Below are 15,449 nucleotides of genomic sequence, written 5' to 3'. Positions count from 1 at the left end.
GTATTTTTGCATACTGTACAATTATTTACCTGTCTCTGACAGGTTCATATTCATCCCACCAAGGAATCAACAATATGCTATGAAATCTGCTCTAAGAATGCAATAATGTGCAACGTACTCAAGGTACAACTGTGAGTAGTGATTGTATGGCCAAGTTTAAGATACAAATAAATATGATCTGGAAATACATAAAAAGAGGAAACATCCAAAATCCAGTTCACATGTCAACTTTATTCATATACAGTCTGTATACTGAGTATAATGAGAACACTCAATATAATCCAATAATTCAGTGTATGAAATTATAATTCTGAGTCTGTACCAGCATGAGTGTTGTCTAATGTGTTTGTTTATGCTTCATTACTTATCCGAGTTTGGCATCACAAATCTGGCAGCATTGAATATTTCAGGTTTTACTGTAGATTGATGAGGGAGTTTCTAGCTTCGGCAAAATCTGTCCACAATGTGTGTGTGTGTGTGTCTGTATATTCCCCATTAGGCGGTGTTTCGTATCTCGGGCGTGAGGTTGATGAGTGAGTTACTAGCCTGGGCCAGCTCGCTGATAGAGACCCTCCCTCTCTGTTTGATGAACTGAGCCACAGCGTTTAACTCTTCTGGCGTGATGGAGATAAACTTCCCTCTATCGTCGATCACTCCTGAAGAAAATAATGAGAATAAAGATGGTCAGACAGCAGAGAAGCAAGAGTGCCTGACTGTACTCTTTTACTCAGAGAAATAATGTTAATTTTGGCACACACTTTTATTCCCTTACCTGTGAGTTCACCATCAGCTAAGAGGTCCTGCAGTCTCGCAATTGCATCCTGTGAGCAAAGATTAGTTATGACCAATCATCTCCCTTCTCTCAACCACCACAAAAAACACTAATATAACCTTGAACCTTGTGGAGATACAACACAATCTGACACACATATTTCAAAATGAGAATAGACCATTGAGTGCAGGAATCATAGTCCATGGCACCCTTTGATCATTTTCCTGCCATCACCTGCCACTCACCTGTGTGCGCATTCCAAAGTGTGACGCCAGGTCTTCCAGCAGTACTACCTTGGAGTCCTGTGAGATAACCAGAGGAATATAGGGTAAAAAACCTATACGTTGTTAACAATAAAATGTCACATAAGGTGCAGCGTAATCGACTTGCATGTAGGGGGGCAAGGAGATCCCCTGCTCTGCTAAAACCATTGACAACTGCGTCCCTTTTTCAAGGGATTGTTGAATAAATGTTAAGTATTTGGTTATAATATTATCACATCACCTCTTGAACAGCAGACTGATTATTCCATACAAAACAATAGCTGACATTTACTGTAGCTCTATCATCATAATTCTACAGCAAATAGCCTACCTGCATGCTTTTCATCACCAGTAAACATCAATTGATCATGTGATTTCAGATACAGTTGAAGTCAGAAGTTTACATACACTTAGGTTGGAGTCATTAAAACTCATTCTTCAACCACTCCACAAATCTTTTGTTAATAAACTTCAGTTTTCGTAAGTTTTGGCAAGTTTGTGCATGACACAAGTAATTTTTCCAACAATTGTTTACAGACAGATTTTTTCACTGTATCACAAATCCAGAGGGTCAGAAGTTTACATACACTAAGTTGACTGTGCCTTTAAATAGCTTGTAAAATTCCAGAAAACGATGTCATGGCTTTAGAAGCTTCTGATAGGCGAATTGACATCATTTGAGTCAATTGGAGGTGTACCTGTGGATGTATTTCAAGGCCTACCTTCAAACTCAGTGCCTCTTTGCTTGATATCATGGGAAAATCAAAAGAAAACAGCCAAGACCTCAGAATTTTTTTTTGTACACGTCCACAAGTCTGGTTCACCCTTGGGAGCAATTTCCAAACGCCTGAAGGTACCATGTTCATCTGTACAAACAATAGTACGCAAGTATAAACACCATGGGACCACGCAGCCATCATACCGCTCAGGAAGGAGACGCGTTCGGTCTCCTAGAGATGAACGTACTTTGGTGCGAAAAGTGCAAATCAATCCCAGAACAACAGCAAAGGACCTTGTGAAGATGCTGGAGGAAACGGGTACAAAAGTATCTATATCCACAGTAAAATGAGTCCTATAATTGACATAACCTGAACGGCCGCTCAGCAAGGAAGAAGCCACTGCTCCAAAACCGCCATAAGAAAGCCAGACTACGGTTTGCAACTGCACATGGGGACAAAGATTGTACTTTTTGGAGAAATGTCCTCTGGTCTGATGAAACAAAAATAGAAATGTTTGGCTATAATGACCATTATGTTTGGAGGGAAAAGGGGGAGGCTTGCAAGCTGACGAACTACATCCCGACCGTGAAGCACAGGGCTAGCAGCATCATGTTGTGGGGGTGCTTTGCTGCAGGAGGGACTGGTGCACTTCACAAAATAGATCATGAGGAATAAAATGATGTGGATATATTGAAGCAACATCAAGACATCAGTCAGGAAGTTAAAGCTTGGTCGCAAATGGGTCTTCCAAATGGATAATGACCCCAAGCATACTTCCAAAGTTGTGGCAAAATGGCTTAAGGACAACAAAGTCAAGGTATTGGAATGGCCATAAAAAAAGCCCCGACCTCAATCCCATAGAAAAGTTGTGGGCAGAACTGAAAAAGCGTGTGCGAGCAAGCAGGCCTACAAACCTGACTCAGTTACACCAGCTCTGTCAGGAGGAATGGGCCAAAATTCACCCAACTTACTGTGGGAAGCTTGTCGAAGGCTACAATTTAAAGGCAATGCTACCAAATACTAATTGAGTGTATGTAAACTGACGCACTGGGAATGTAATGAAAGAAAAAAGCGGAAATAAATCACTCTACTATTATTCTGACATTTCACATTCTTAAAATAAAGTGGTGATCCTAACTGACCTAAAACAGGGAATTCTTACTAGGATTAAATGTCAGGAATTGTGAAACTGAGTTTAATTGTATTTGGCTAAGGTGTATGTAAACTTCTGACTTCAACTGCACATGACAATAGCCTCACGATCTGTCTTAATATTTGGCAAAAATTAAGTTGACATTTGGGTGATCTAAAATACAAGTGAAGTTAACTATACCCGATAGTGTGAGTGGTTTAGGTTAATTTCCCATCCTTTGTGGGCTCTGCATGTCAAGAAGGGCACGACTGCCGATGTACGGTTAGCTGATCATGTTTACGCATATTGTGTTGCAGCCATGCTGTGTTGTAGTCTTAGGTCTCTCTTTGTGGTGTCTCTTGTGATGTGTATTTAGTCCTACATTTTTAATCCCAGCCCAGGTCCCCGCAGGTCTTTTGACTCTTGGTAAATAAGAATTTGTTCTTAATTGACTTGACTAGTTAAATAAAAAAATGCAATAAAATTAAAATACAAATATTACATTGCAAGCTACCGGTAGAAATGTTGCACAGTTGGCTAAACAGAAGGTATTCATACCTCTTGACTTATTCCACATTTTGTTGTGTTAGAGCCTGAATTCAAAATTGATTATAGATTCTTTCCTCACCCATCTACACACAATATCCCATAATGACAAAGTAAAAACATGTTTTTAGAAATCTATAGAAAATAAAATACAGAAATATCTCATTTACATAAGTATTCACACCCCTGAGTCAATACTTTGTAGAAGCACCTTTGGCGCCGATTACAACTTTGAGTCATCTTTGGTACGCATGTATCAGCTTTGCACATCTGGATTTGGGGATTTTCTCCCATTTTTCCTTGCAGATTTTTTCAAACTCTGTCAAGTTAGGTGGTGAATAGCAATCATCAAGACTTTCCACAGATTTTAAATGAGATTCAAGACTGGGCTTTGGCTGGGCCACTCAAGGACATTTCACATTCTTGTTCTGAAGCCATTCCAGTGTTGCTTTGGCTGTATGCTTGGGGTCATTGTCCTGTTGGAATGGAACCCTTCGCCCCAGTCTAAGGTCGTTTGCACGCTGAAGGAGGTTCTCATTACGGATTTGCCTGTATTTGAATCCATTCATTGTTCCATCTATCCTTACCTGTCTCCCAGTCCCTGTCGCTGAAAACCATCCCATAGTATGGTGCTGCCACCATGCTTCATGGTAGGGATGGTGTTAACCAGGCACAGCTCACACCCATTTTTCTCCACACACAGCGTTTTGCATTCAGGCCAAATAGTTCAATTTGTTCATTAGAGTTACCAGCCTCAGAAATAGGCAATTAACTGCACCTCAGACTGCAGCCCAAATAAATGCTTCACAGAGTTCAAGTAACAGACACATCAACATCAACTATTCAGAGGAGACTGTGTGAATCATGCCTTCACAGTTGCTACAAACAAACTACTAAATGACACGAATAATAAGAGACTTGCTTGGGCCAAGAAACACGAGCAATTGACATTAGACTGGTGAAAATCTGTTCTTTGGTCTGAGTCGTCCAAATTTGAGATTTTTGGTTCCAACCGCCGTGTCTTTGAGACGCAGATTTGTTGAACAGATGATCTCTGCATGTGTGGTTCCCACCGTGAAGCATGGAGGAGGTGTGATGGTGTGGGGTGCTTTGCTGGTGACACTGTGATTTATTTAGAATTCAAGGCACAGTTAACCAGGATGGCTACCACAGCATTCTGCATTCTGGTTTTTGCTTAGTGGGACCATCATTTGTTTTTCAACAGGACAATGACCAAACACATCTCCAGGCTGTGTAAGGGCTATTTGACCAAGGAGGAGAGTGATGGAGTGCTGCATCAGATGACCTGGCCTCCACAATCATCAGACCTCAACCCAATTGAAACGGTTTGGGTTGAGTTGGACCACAGCGTGAAGGAAAAGCAGCCAACAAGTGCTCAGCATATGTGGGAACTCCTTCAAGACTGTTGGAAAAGCATTCCAGGTGACTACCTCATGAAGATGATTGAGAGAATACCAAGAGTGTGAGAGAATACCAAGAGTGTGCAAAGCTGTCATCGTGCTTCTACACCTGCATTGCTTGCTGTTTGGGGTTTTAGGCTGGGTTTCTGTACAGCACTTTGAGATATCAGCTGATGTAAGAAGGCTATATAAATACATTTGATGTGATTTGATCAAGGCAAAGGGTGCCTACTTCGAAGAATATAAAATATATTGTGATTTGTTTAACCCTTGTTTGGTTACTACATGATTCCACATGTTATTTCATAGTTTTGATTATTCTACAATGTAGAAAATAGTAAAAATAATGAAACACCCTTGAATGAGTAGGTGTCTCCAAACCTTTAACTGGTACTGTATATAGACAGGTGTTTCTTTCTAAATCATGTCCAAACAATTTAATTGGCCACAGGTGTACTCCAATCAAGTTGTGGTGACATGTCAAGGGTGATCAATGGAAATTGGATGCACCTGAACTCCATTTGTAGTGTTATAGCAAAGGGGTGTAAATACTTATGTAAATTATATATCTATTTCATTTTCAATAAATCTGCAAACATTTCTAAAAACTTTTTTCACTTTTTCATTATGGGATTTTGTGTGTAGATAGGTGAGGAAGAAAATATATTTAATCAATTTTGAATTCAGGCTTTAAGAACAGAATGTGGACTAAATCAAGGGGTATGAATACTTTGTGAATTTTTATTTAACCTTTATTTAACTAGGCAAGTCAGTTAAGAACAAATTCTTATTTACAATGATGGCCTAGGAACAATGGGTCGCCTTGTTCAGGGGCAAAACGACAGCTTTTTACCTTGTCAGCTCGGCGATTCGATCTAGCAACCTTCGATCTAGCAACTGGCCCAATGCTCTAACCACTAGGCTAACTGCCGCCCCATAAATGCACTGTAGTGGTAATGTACTTTTTTCTCCAACCAACGTAGGCCTACCTAATGAAGTTAACACTAATCCCTTTTCAACATTGTTTTTAAGAGTGTTTAATCACAATTGCTGTGGACAGACATGATAGGCTACATTGATTAATGGACAATGTCAAATTGGCTACCTAGCTAATAACAGATCATGTCAATATGGTTAGTTAACAAGTTAACATTCAGGGGATAAACTAGATGGCTTTATCCAAATAGTGTTTGATTTGCTTGCCATCTAGTGGTGATGACATAAGTCCAACTGACAACTTTATCAGAACGAGGACTTGCTGATGTCAAGCTCTTTCCAAAAGCCTAATCTCTAAAGATACAAGCCAAATGACATGCTGTTTGCTTAACTAGCTATACGCCAAATGGGGCTCCCGAGTTTCGCAGCGGTCTAAGGCACTGCATCTCAGTGCAAGAGGCATCACTATAGTACCTGGTTCGAATCCAGGCTGCATCACATCAGGCCGTGATTGGGAGTCCCATAGGGCGGCGCACAATTGGCCCAGCGTCGTCCCGCTTTGGCCGGGGTAGGCCGTCATTGTAAATAAGAATTTGTTCTTACCTGACTTGCCTAGTTAAATAAATAAAAAATAAAATAAAAAAATGGTTAGGCTATCCTCACGCATCTGAAATGACATGGTCAATTGAGGTTTACTGATCATGAAAAGCATGCAGTTAACTATAGCCTATAACTCGGATGATAGAGCTAAACGTGGAATAATCAGAACTGTGTAGTTCTAACTATTCTCTTCAAGAGGTTATGATGTTAAAACCAAATAGTTATAACATTTATTTAACATTCCCTTGAAAACGGCACATAGTTGTCAAAGGTTTTAGCAGAGCTGGGGGTCTCCATGCCCCGACGAATTGAGGCTTTTCTGCGGGAAAAGGGGGGTGCAACTCAATATTAGGAAGGTGTTCCTAAAGTTTTGTACATTGTGTATATGGTTCTGGTTAGGTTCCTGCTCATACCTTGATGTACTGGATGAACTCTTGTAGAAGGTTGCGTGACTATAAAAGAAGAACAAACATTAACATAAAATAGGGATTTTATGCCAGGAATCCGGTTACCGAGATTTACCGCCCAAAACTACTCCCTTTTCCCAGGATAAATATCTGCAAGAAACCGGTAAATTATTTACATGAACAGCAGTGTGAAACAAAACTGTTAAATTACATGCGATGTCTAAATGTGGCTTCTCTACAGACTCTGCATGATGAACCAACCCTCAGGGTGGGGACAGACAGCCCATCTTAGTATGGAGCGCAGATCACAATGCATGGAGACCTATCATCTCATGGTAAAATTTGTTTTTAGGTCTACATTTTCTGCAGCATAACCTACGCTACAGTAATATAAAAAAACAGAATGCTTGTCTAATTTACCCATCTCCATCTGGCTTTCGGGGGTGACCTTGTTTTTTAATTATAACGATGTTTTATTATTATTGCAGCTGCTGAGTTTTAATATATATCGAATATCGTTACTTTAAAATCAGTGCACGCGCAAGCTCTCCCCAACGCCATTGAAATGTTATCCAAAATAGACAATCCTGTTCTAAATTGAGATATATATACACTGCTCAAAAAAATAAAGGGAACACTAAAATAACACATCCTAGATCTGAATGAATGAAATATTCTTATTAAACACTTTTTTCTTTACATAGTTGAATGTGCTGACAACAAAATCACACAAAAATGATCAATGTAAATCAAATTTATCAACCCATGGAGGTCTGGATTTGGAGTCACACTCAAAATTAAAGTGGAAAACCACACTACAGGCTGATCCAACTTTGATGTAATGTCCTTAAAACAAGTCAAAATGAGGCTCAGTAGTGTGTGGCGCCTCCACGTGCCTGTATGACCTCCCTACAACGCCTGGGCATGCTCCTGATGAGGTGGCGGATGGTCTCCTAAGGGATCTCCTCCCAGACCTGGACTAAAGCATCCGCCAACTCCTGGACAGTCTGTGGTGCAACGTGGCGTTGGTGGATGGAGCGAGACATGATGTCCCAGATGTGCTCAATTGGATTCAGGTCTGGGGAACGGGCGGGCCAGTCCATAGCATCAATGCCTTCCTCTTGCAGGAACTGCTGACACACTCCAGCCACATGAGGTCTAGCATTGTCTTGCATTAGGAGGAACCCAGGGCCAACCGCACCAGCATATGGTCTCACAAGGAGTCTGAGGATCTCATCTCGGTACCTAATGGCAGTCAGGCTACCTCTGGCGAGCACATGGAGGGCTGTGCGGCCCCCCAAAGAAATGCCACCCCACACCATGACTGACCCACCGCCAAACCGGTCATGCTGGAGGATGTTGCAGGCAGCAGAACGTTCTCCACGGCGTCTCCAGACTCTGTCACGTCTGTCACGTGTGCTCATGTGCTCAGTGTGAACCTGCTTTTATCTGTGAAGAGCACAGGGCGCCAGTGGCGAATTTGCCAATCTTGGTGTTCTCTGGCAAATGCCAAACGTCCTGCACGGTGTTGGGCTGTAAGCACAACCCCCACCTGTGGACGTCAGGCCCTCATACCACCCTCATGGAGTCTGTTTCTGACCGTTTGAGCAGACACATGCACATTTGTGGCCTGCTGGAGGTCATTTTGCAGGGCTCTGGCAGTGCTCCACCTGCTCCTCCTCGCACAAAGGCGGAGGTAGCGGTCCTGCTGCTGGGTTGTTGCCCTCCTACGGCCTCCTCCACGTCTACTGATGTACTGGCCTGTCTCCTGGTAGCGCCTCCATGCTCTGGACACTACGCTGACAGACACAGCAAACCTTCTTGCCACAGCTCGCATTGATGTGCCATCCTGGATGAACTGCACTACCTGAGCCACTTGTGTGGGTTGTAGACTCCGTCTCATGCTACCACTAGAGTGAAAGCACCGCCAGCATTCAAAAGTGACCAAAACATCAGCCAGGAAGCATAGGAACTGAGAAGTGGTGTGTGGTCACCACCTGCAGAACCATTCCTTTTTTAGGGGTGTCTTACTAATTGCCTAAAATTTCCACATTTTGTCTATTCCATTTGCACAACAGCATGTGAAATTTATTGTCAATCAGTGTTGCTTCCTAAGTGGACAGTTTGATTTCACAGAAGTGTGATTGACTTGGAGTTACATTGTGTTGTTAAGTGTTCCCTTTATTTTTTTGAGCAGTGTATATATAATGGATGTCCTAGCCTACCTCTCTTTCAGGTAATACTGGCTTCTCCTTAAAAAAATGCTCCTTAGCTCTTGGGAGTCCCATGCAGGAAAAGCTAGACTAGAATAGCTTGCTAAGGCGACTTATGGTTGAGAAATTAACAGTAAATTCTCTGCCAACAGCTCTGGTGGACATTCCTGCAGTCAGCATGCCAACTGCACGCTCCCTCGAAACTTTATAGTGGTCTTTTATTGTCATCAGCACAAGGTGTACCTGTGTAATGATCATGCTGTTTAATCAGCTTCTTGATATACCACACCTGTCAGGTAAATGGATTATCTTGGCAAAAGATAAATCCTCACTAACTAATGTAAACAAATTTGTGCACAAAAGGTCTACTACACCTGTTGTATACGGCACAACACTTTAGAGAAATAAGCTTTTTGTGCGTATTGAAAATTTATGGGATCTTTTATTTCAGCTCATGAAACCAACACTTTACATGTTGCGTTTATATTTTTGTTCTCTCTCTTTCTTTCTCCCTCACTCCGCGGGCCTACAAAAGGGGGGCAGTGGGCCGCCAGTTGCCCAGCCCTGATCTACTTGATAAAAACGGGTTCATGTCGACAGCCACCTAAACCACTTAAACTGAACTATGCGAATACACTAGTAAACTACCTCTTCCTCTGTGACATCATCAGCTTCACCCTGCTCCTCGACGACAAAGGACTGTTTGAGCCTTAGGTACTCCTCTTCCTCCTCCTTCTCCTTCTCCTCTTTGGCCCGCCGCTCCTCTTCCTCCTAAACAGAAAATAATAATAGGAGAAAGAAGGAATGAGTGCAAAAGTGGGAATAAGAAGTGATGTGTCTACTTGCATCTGTGTTCAAAAGAGTGAGATAGTGTGTGTTCATTACCTCTTTCTGCTCCTGTTGTCTCTCTTTCTCATCCTCCTTGCTTCTCTCCTGCTCTCGGAGCTCCTGCATTTTCTTCCTTTCCTCTCTCTCTGCCAGCTCAGCCTGAGGAACACAGCATCAAACCCAGTCGCCAAGAAGAACACTTGCAAACATAAAATACAATGATTTGAAAATGCAGGGTGGGTCAAAGCAATATGGTGGATGCCCTTCACCTGCCTGGTTCTATCACAGCAGTGCAGCTGAGAGAAGATTCAGTGCAGCTGAGAGAAGAAGCAGTGCAGCTGAAGGGAGAACGCCATTTGAGGGGAGAAAGTCATTGTAGACTATTGACTAGGGCTGTGAGGCAATATTTTTGTTCATGGCAAATAGGAAAACAAGAAGCAGATCAAACTCTTTGGTCCTTTAAAAAAACTGTATGTAAAATCAAATCAAATTCAAATGTATTTATAAAGCCCTTCTTACATCAGCCGATGTCACAAAGTGCTGTACAGAAACCCAGCCTAAAACCCCAAACAGCAAGCAATGCTGGTGTAGAAGCTCGATGGCTAGGAAAAACTCCCTAGAAAGGCCAGAACCTAGAAAGAAACCTAGAGATGAACCAGGCTATGAGGGGTGATCAAGATGGCTGTGCCAGGTGGAGATTATAACAGAACATGGCGAAGATGTTCAAATGTTCATAGATGTGTGCTTATAGTTTGGAAAATAAATGTGGCACTGGATGACAACATAATGATATTTGTTTCCAACATTAGGGCTGTTTTCCTAAAGAAGTTAAATCAGCTTCATGTTTTGTTTCCTTGCCACAAAACTAACGAGTATTGTGATACTGGTATCGTCCCGGCCCTACTGTTGATTGACATGCTACTGATGACATAATGGACAATCTCCAATGAAGAACTGTTCTCCAGTTGTTCCAGAGAGTGGTAATACCTCTCTCTGAGCCCGTTTGGCTTGTTTCTCCTCCAGCTTCCTCTGCTTCTTGGCTCCAAGCTTCCCTGTGGCCTGGAACTGCTGTTCCTCCTCTTCTTCCTGCTCCTCCACAGCCACTTCCTCTACAGGGCTGTCCTCTGAAGGAGCATTCACACATTTGTGAAACTTCATTTTCACAGTAGAAACACATGTGATACTCATGTGTGTGTGTGTATGTCAGATGTGTTACCGTTGTCGGATGCGTCCCTTTGGGCTCGCCTCTGGGCCATCACCCTGCTGTTGAGATTTCTACGGCGTCGGGGCATGCCCGCCCCACGCTCCTCGGCCACCTGCGGGCGAGGAGCTGCCACCCGAGCCAACACATCCTGCCTTTGTTCACGATCAGCTGGAGAGAGGGGGGGGGGACCATTTTCAATTACAGATTATTGGGTCAATTTAGGCCAAAAACGAGTGCACATATGCGGAGAGAGGTAAAGAGCAGGAGACATGGGGAAGAGTTAATGGAGGGAGTCAGGGAAGGCAGATAATGGGACCACAGATAGACTCGATTAAGTTTACTAGTAGAAAGTATAGGAAGAGAATAGGGGAGGGAGACTTAAATATAGCAAGAGAAATAACGTAAATAAGCTTGTTGTCAACATGTTCCTTAGTCAGCTACAACAGTAGCTAGCTTCATTGAGAACTGACAGGTCATGACGAGCAAGTGATAGGGAAAAAAATAACACCCAAACAACCTCTACTTTTAACTTAGGTTAAACGCTATAAATAGCCAGTGTTAAACATGAATAGCAACTCTATTGCTAACATTAGCTGTTTAAGTATTGGTGTCGTTATCCAAACGCTTGGTAGCTACAGTTAACTCCTTACCTTCCTCTGTTTTTCCTCGTACCTTCACAGCAAAAACGATCAACACAATAAGGATTGCTGCTGCAATCAAATACACCACGATGTCCATTGCAAATTTAAAATGGTTATTTCAGATTCTATGAATTTCACATTTCAAACTCTCTTCTCCACCATGACAGACACGTATGTTGAGTTGTGCTTCAGAGACCCATGTCACGTGATATTCTTCTTCTTTAAGTTTTAATTGGCGAATCGCAACCAACTGATACGTGCATACACCGCCACCTACTGTACTGGAGTGTGAGACCGGTCACGACCTACCGAAAACACCATATTCTCTTAATTAACTAACCCTGAATTTTGAAGAAAATTTAATATTTCCCTAACAAACCTCTCTACTCCCATCAGCCCCACCCAAAATATCACCCACTCCACATTCAAGTCCAACCTCTCTGACCCTGTCAAACAACCTCTCTCATTCTACATCATACATTTCACAAAATAATAATACATGTTCAAACGTTTCCTCTACCATACAGCCATTACACATTCCAGTACCATGTTTCCCTATCAATTTCAAAGACAAATTAAATCCTGTATGCCCTAATCTCATCCAACACAACATAATGTCCTCCCTTCTATTCCCATTATATGACACTACCTCCCGTACAGATTTCCTTGTACTATAAACATTTCTGCCCTCACTACTTTCACCCCATTATCTCTGCCAGCAATCTAACCAATTTTTCAGAATAAATGTTTTAATTTCCCCTCTTCCCAACTGCACCTGTATATCCACAATATTTTTTTCCAATGCTCTTTTGCCATTATGAGCAGGAATCCAACAGAACTGAATTTCAATACCATTCTTTTGTAATCCAACAACAGCATAAATATTTCTAACCATAAATCCTCACGTTCTGACTTTCCAGATTTTAAACTACACAAAACTGATACAGAGTCCGAACATATTACTACTCTTCTTGATTGCACCTCCTATATCCATTGCAATCCAACAATTATCGTAACCACTTAATTGAATATACCGATACATAATTTGTTAGTCTCTTGCATAGATTAACATCAAACTCAAGAATAAATACACCTCCTGTTTTCCCATTCATATGATCCTTTGAACCATCTGTATACACTGCAAGGCAAGAACAAAACTGAGTACTAATATATCGATCCACTATTGTTTCTACATTAGCTTCTTCACACCGCTGTTTACTTTCTTCCATCAGGCTATGATCAACATGTGGCGTTTTATAAAACAACGGTAGCACATTTCCTATTGCCACAGCTGGCATTATAACAAGGTCCCTGAGTCCATATTTATCAACCGTTTTCCCAATCTCTGGACCAAAACCCCTATTTTGATGTTGTTCATATTCCCAGCAGTTTTCTAATACCGTCAGTGTTGGATGATCTACCGCACTACCATTCAATATTTCCTAGTATGCCAGGGCTAGATTAACTCATCTAAGGGATTGTGGCATTTCCGCAGAATCTACCTGTAAAGCCTCAACAGGTGTAGTTTTAAATGCACCATCGCACATCTTGAGTGCCCTCGCTTGCATTCTATCAAGGCGCAACATCGATGTAAAAGCCGCAGAACCATATACAAAGTACCCATGTCACGTGATCAACTAGCGTTGTCTCATTATTTAAATGTCAAATCATAGAGCGTGAAATACCAGAACCGTGTGGCTAGACAAATTCATAGCATAAAGACGGCAAGGCGCTACAGAGGGTGGTGACTACAGCCCAGAACTTCACGGGGCCGAGCTCCCTGCCATTCAGGCAGTGGCGTGTATTCATGGATACCAAGGGAAGCCAAACTTTCTCCAAAAATTGATCAAGAAAGAAATATAAAATAAAGTATCAAATAAAGTATATTTTGTCTCTCTGTGTTTCATATTTGTCCTTCAATTTGAAGAGGCTGAATGTATCTCACCGGAGAAAGCATCCGTACGAGCGAAACATCACCCCTCTGTCTCTGTATGTGTAGGCCATCTATCTGATGCTGTCTGGTCCAAAGGAGTACGACATTGTTGCCGCCCGTAGCATTGAATGCAAGAGAAGCCAGGGAGCATTTTGGCCTCCCTTGATAAAAAAAGTATAACATAATCGCCAATCAGTATTGAGCTAAACTGAGTGAGCTCAACTCTGAATGGTTCTGCTGCACCAAAAAAGTGTAATGGGAAGTCAGTTTGGACTTGGAGTCAATCTAATAAAATCGCATTGTAATTGACAGAAACAACTTGAATTGTTGCATCTGGTTGTGTTGTTGCCCTCCAGTGGCTAGCCAGCTAGCTAAAATTGTCCCTTTCCTAAATTATCCATGGATGGAGATAGGGATTTGGACTTGTGGTTTTACTTAATTCTCCGTACTGGCCAATGATTATAACGACAAATCTGATCCAACCATTAATTCATACATTGTCCCTCTGGCCTGAGAGGATGGAAGTTAAATATGTTGCTACAGTAGATGTAGAAAGCTAATGTTAACTAGCTAACGTTGCCCATGAAAGGAAGTTAGGCTAGCAAGCAAGCATTTTAGCCAGGTAGCATAGGACAACAACAAATAAAAGCATTTACTGTATGACAGAGTGATAGACCGTTTTGTCAACATGAAAGAGAGGAGGGTGGCATTGGCGTTTCTCTACAAGTAGAGTAAGTCAGCATGTTTTTTCTACTTGCATGAACACACACACATAAATCAGAACCATGGGCATCCACATCATATTTATTTTATGTTGATTGGACTAAATCGTTTTTGGTTTCTTTTAGTTGTCACTGTATTAGACTAAGCATAGTGTCACGTTCCTGACCTTATTTCCCTTGTTTTGTCTTTATTTAGTATGGTCAGGGCGTGAGTTGGGGTGGGCAGTCTATGTTATTTGTTTCTATGTTTAGGTTTGTTAGTTTGGCCTAATATGGTTCTCAATCAGAGGCAGGTGTTTGTCATTGTCTCTGATTGGGAACCATATTAAGGTAGGCTGTTTTCAATGTTTGTTTGTGGGTGATTGTTGCTGTGTCTGTGTTTGTTCGCCACACGGTACTGTTTCGTTAGTTTGTTCCTGTTCGTGCGTTCATGTTTTATATGTTCTCAAGTTCAGGTCTGTTCACGTCGTTTATTGTTTTGTAGTTTGTTTAAGTGTTTTTTCGTCTTCGTTTAATAAACGATAGTATGTATTCAAACCACGCTGCGCTTTGGTCCGATCCTTGCTCCTCCTCAGACGAGGATTACTACGTTAGCGTTACACATAAGTGACTTGATGATGTTGAAATAGTAGATGGAGCTCCTGTTAATTAATATATTCCATTTAGTGGACGTTTTTATCCTAAGCGACTTACAGTTATGCGTGCATACATTTTACGTATATATGGCCCCAGGAATTGAACCCACAACCCTGGCGGTGCAAGCGCCATGCTCTACCAACTGAGCAATACAGGTTTTCTTTGCAATGTGTAATAACTCTCTATGGTTCTAAATCATTAGTTGTTTAGTGGTCCGAAAATGTCTGAAATATTAACTTGCTTGATCATGTTGTAGGTCATGTAACTGTTTTTTGCATGCGATATGCTTTGTGGACTTCTGGATAAAGGTTGCTCTCCGGTTCTGTGATGAAACGAAGGTGTGGTTGAATTTATTCTGCCACTGTGTCTTCTTATTGTCTCTGCCTTTAGGCATATATCACAGTCACAAAGCATATGAATTTAGAGGTTATAGAGCAAACAGCTCAATTATCACAACACATAGGCTGTAATATGGT

General features: G+C 41.7%; 1 protein-coding gene across 1 annotated transcript; it reads right to left on the bottom strand.

Annotated features, from left to right (window-relative positions):
* Positions 1-211: 211 nt before the first annotated feature.
* LOC129818486 (DDRGK domain-containing protein 1-like) lies at positions 212-11,894 on the bottom strand. Its single transcript, XM_055874427.1, has 9 exons — positions 11,692-11,894; positions 11,054-11,209; positions 10,825-10,961; positions 9,895-9,996; positions 9,658-9,780; positions 6,803-6,841; positions 1,018-1,074; positions 773-821; positions 212-656 (listed from the first exon to the last, which is right to left on the bottom strand). The coding sequence occupies exons 1-9, from the start codon at positions 11,777-11,779 to the stop codon at positions 496-498; spliced, it is 912 nt and encodes a 303-aa protein (XP_055730402.1). The 5' UTR covers positions 11,780-11,894; the 3' UTR covers positions 212-495.
* Between the last annotated feature and the right edge of the window lie 3,555 nt (positions 11,895-15,449).

The sequence above is a fragment of the Salvelinus fontinalis genome, chromosome 21 (genome assembly GCF_029448725.1).
Source record: "Salvelinus fontinalis isolate EN_2023a chromosome 21, ASM2944872v1, whole genome shotgun sequence".
Taxonomy (NCBI): Eukaryota; Metazoa; Chordata; class Actinopteri; order Salmoniformes; family Salmonidae; genus Salvelinus; species Salvelinus fontinalis.
This window is presented reverse-complemented; position numbering and strand designations above follow the sequence as displayed.

Coding starts and splice junctions, on each gene's coding strand:
- LOC129818486 (XM_055874427.1), bottom strand. CDS start 11,779: ATGGACATCGTGGTGTATTTGATTGCAGCAGCAATCCTTATTGTGTTG. Junction 11,210..11,691: donor ACGAGGAAAAACAGAGGAAG/GTAAGGAGTTAA, acceptor CCCTCTCTCCAG/CTGATCGTGAACAAAGGCAG. Junction 9,781..9,894: donor GACAACAGGAGCAGAAAGAG/GTAATGAACACA, acceptor TTTTCTGTTTAG/GAGGAAGAGGAGCGGCGGGC.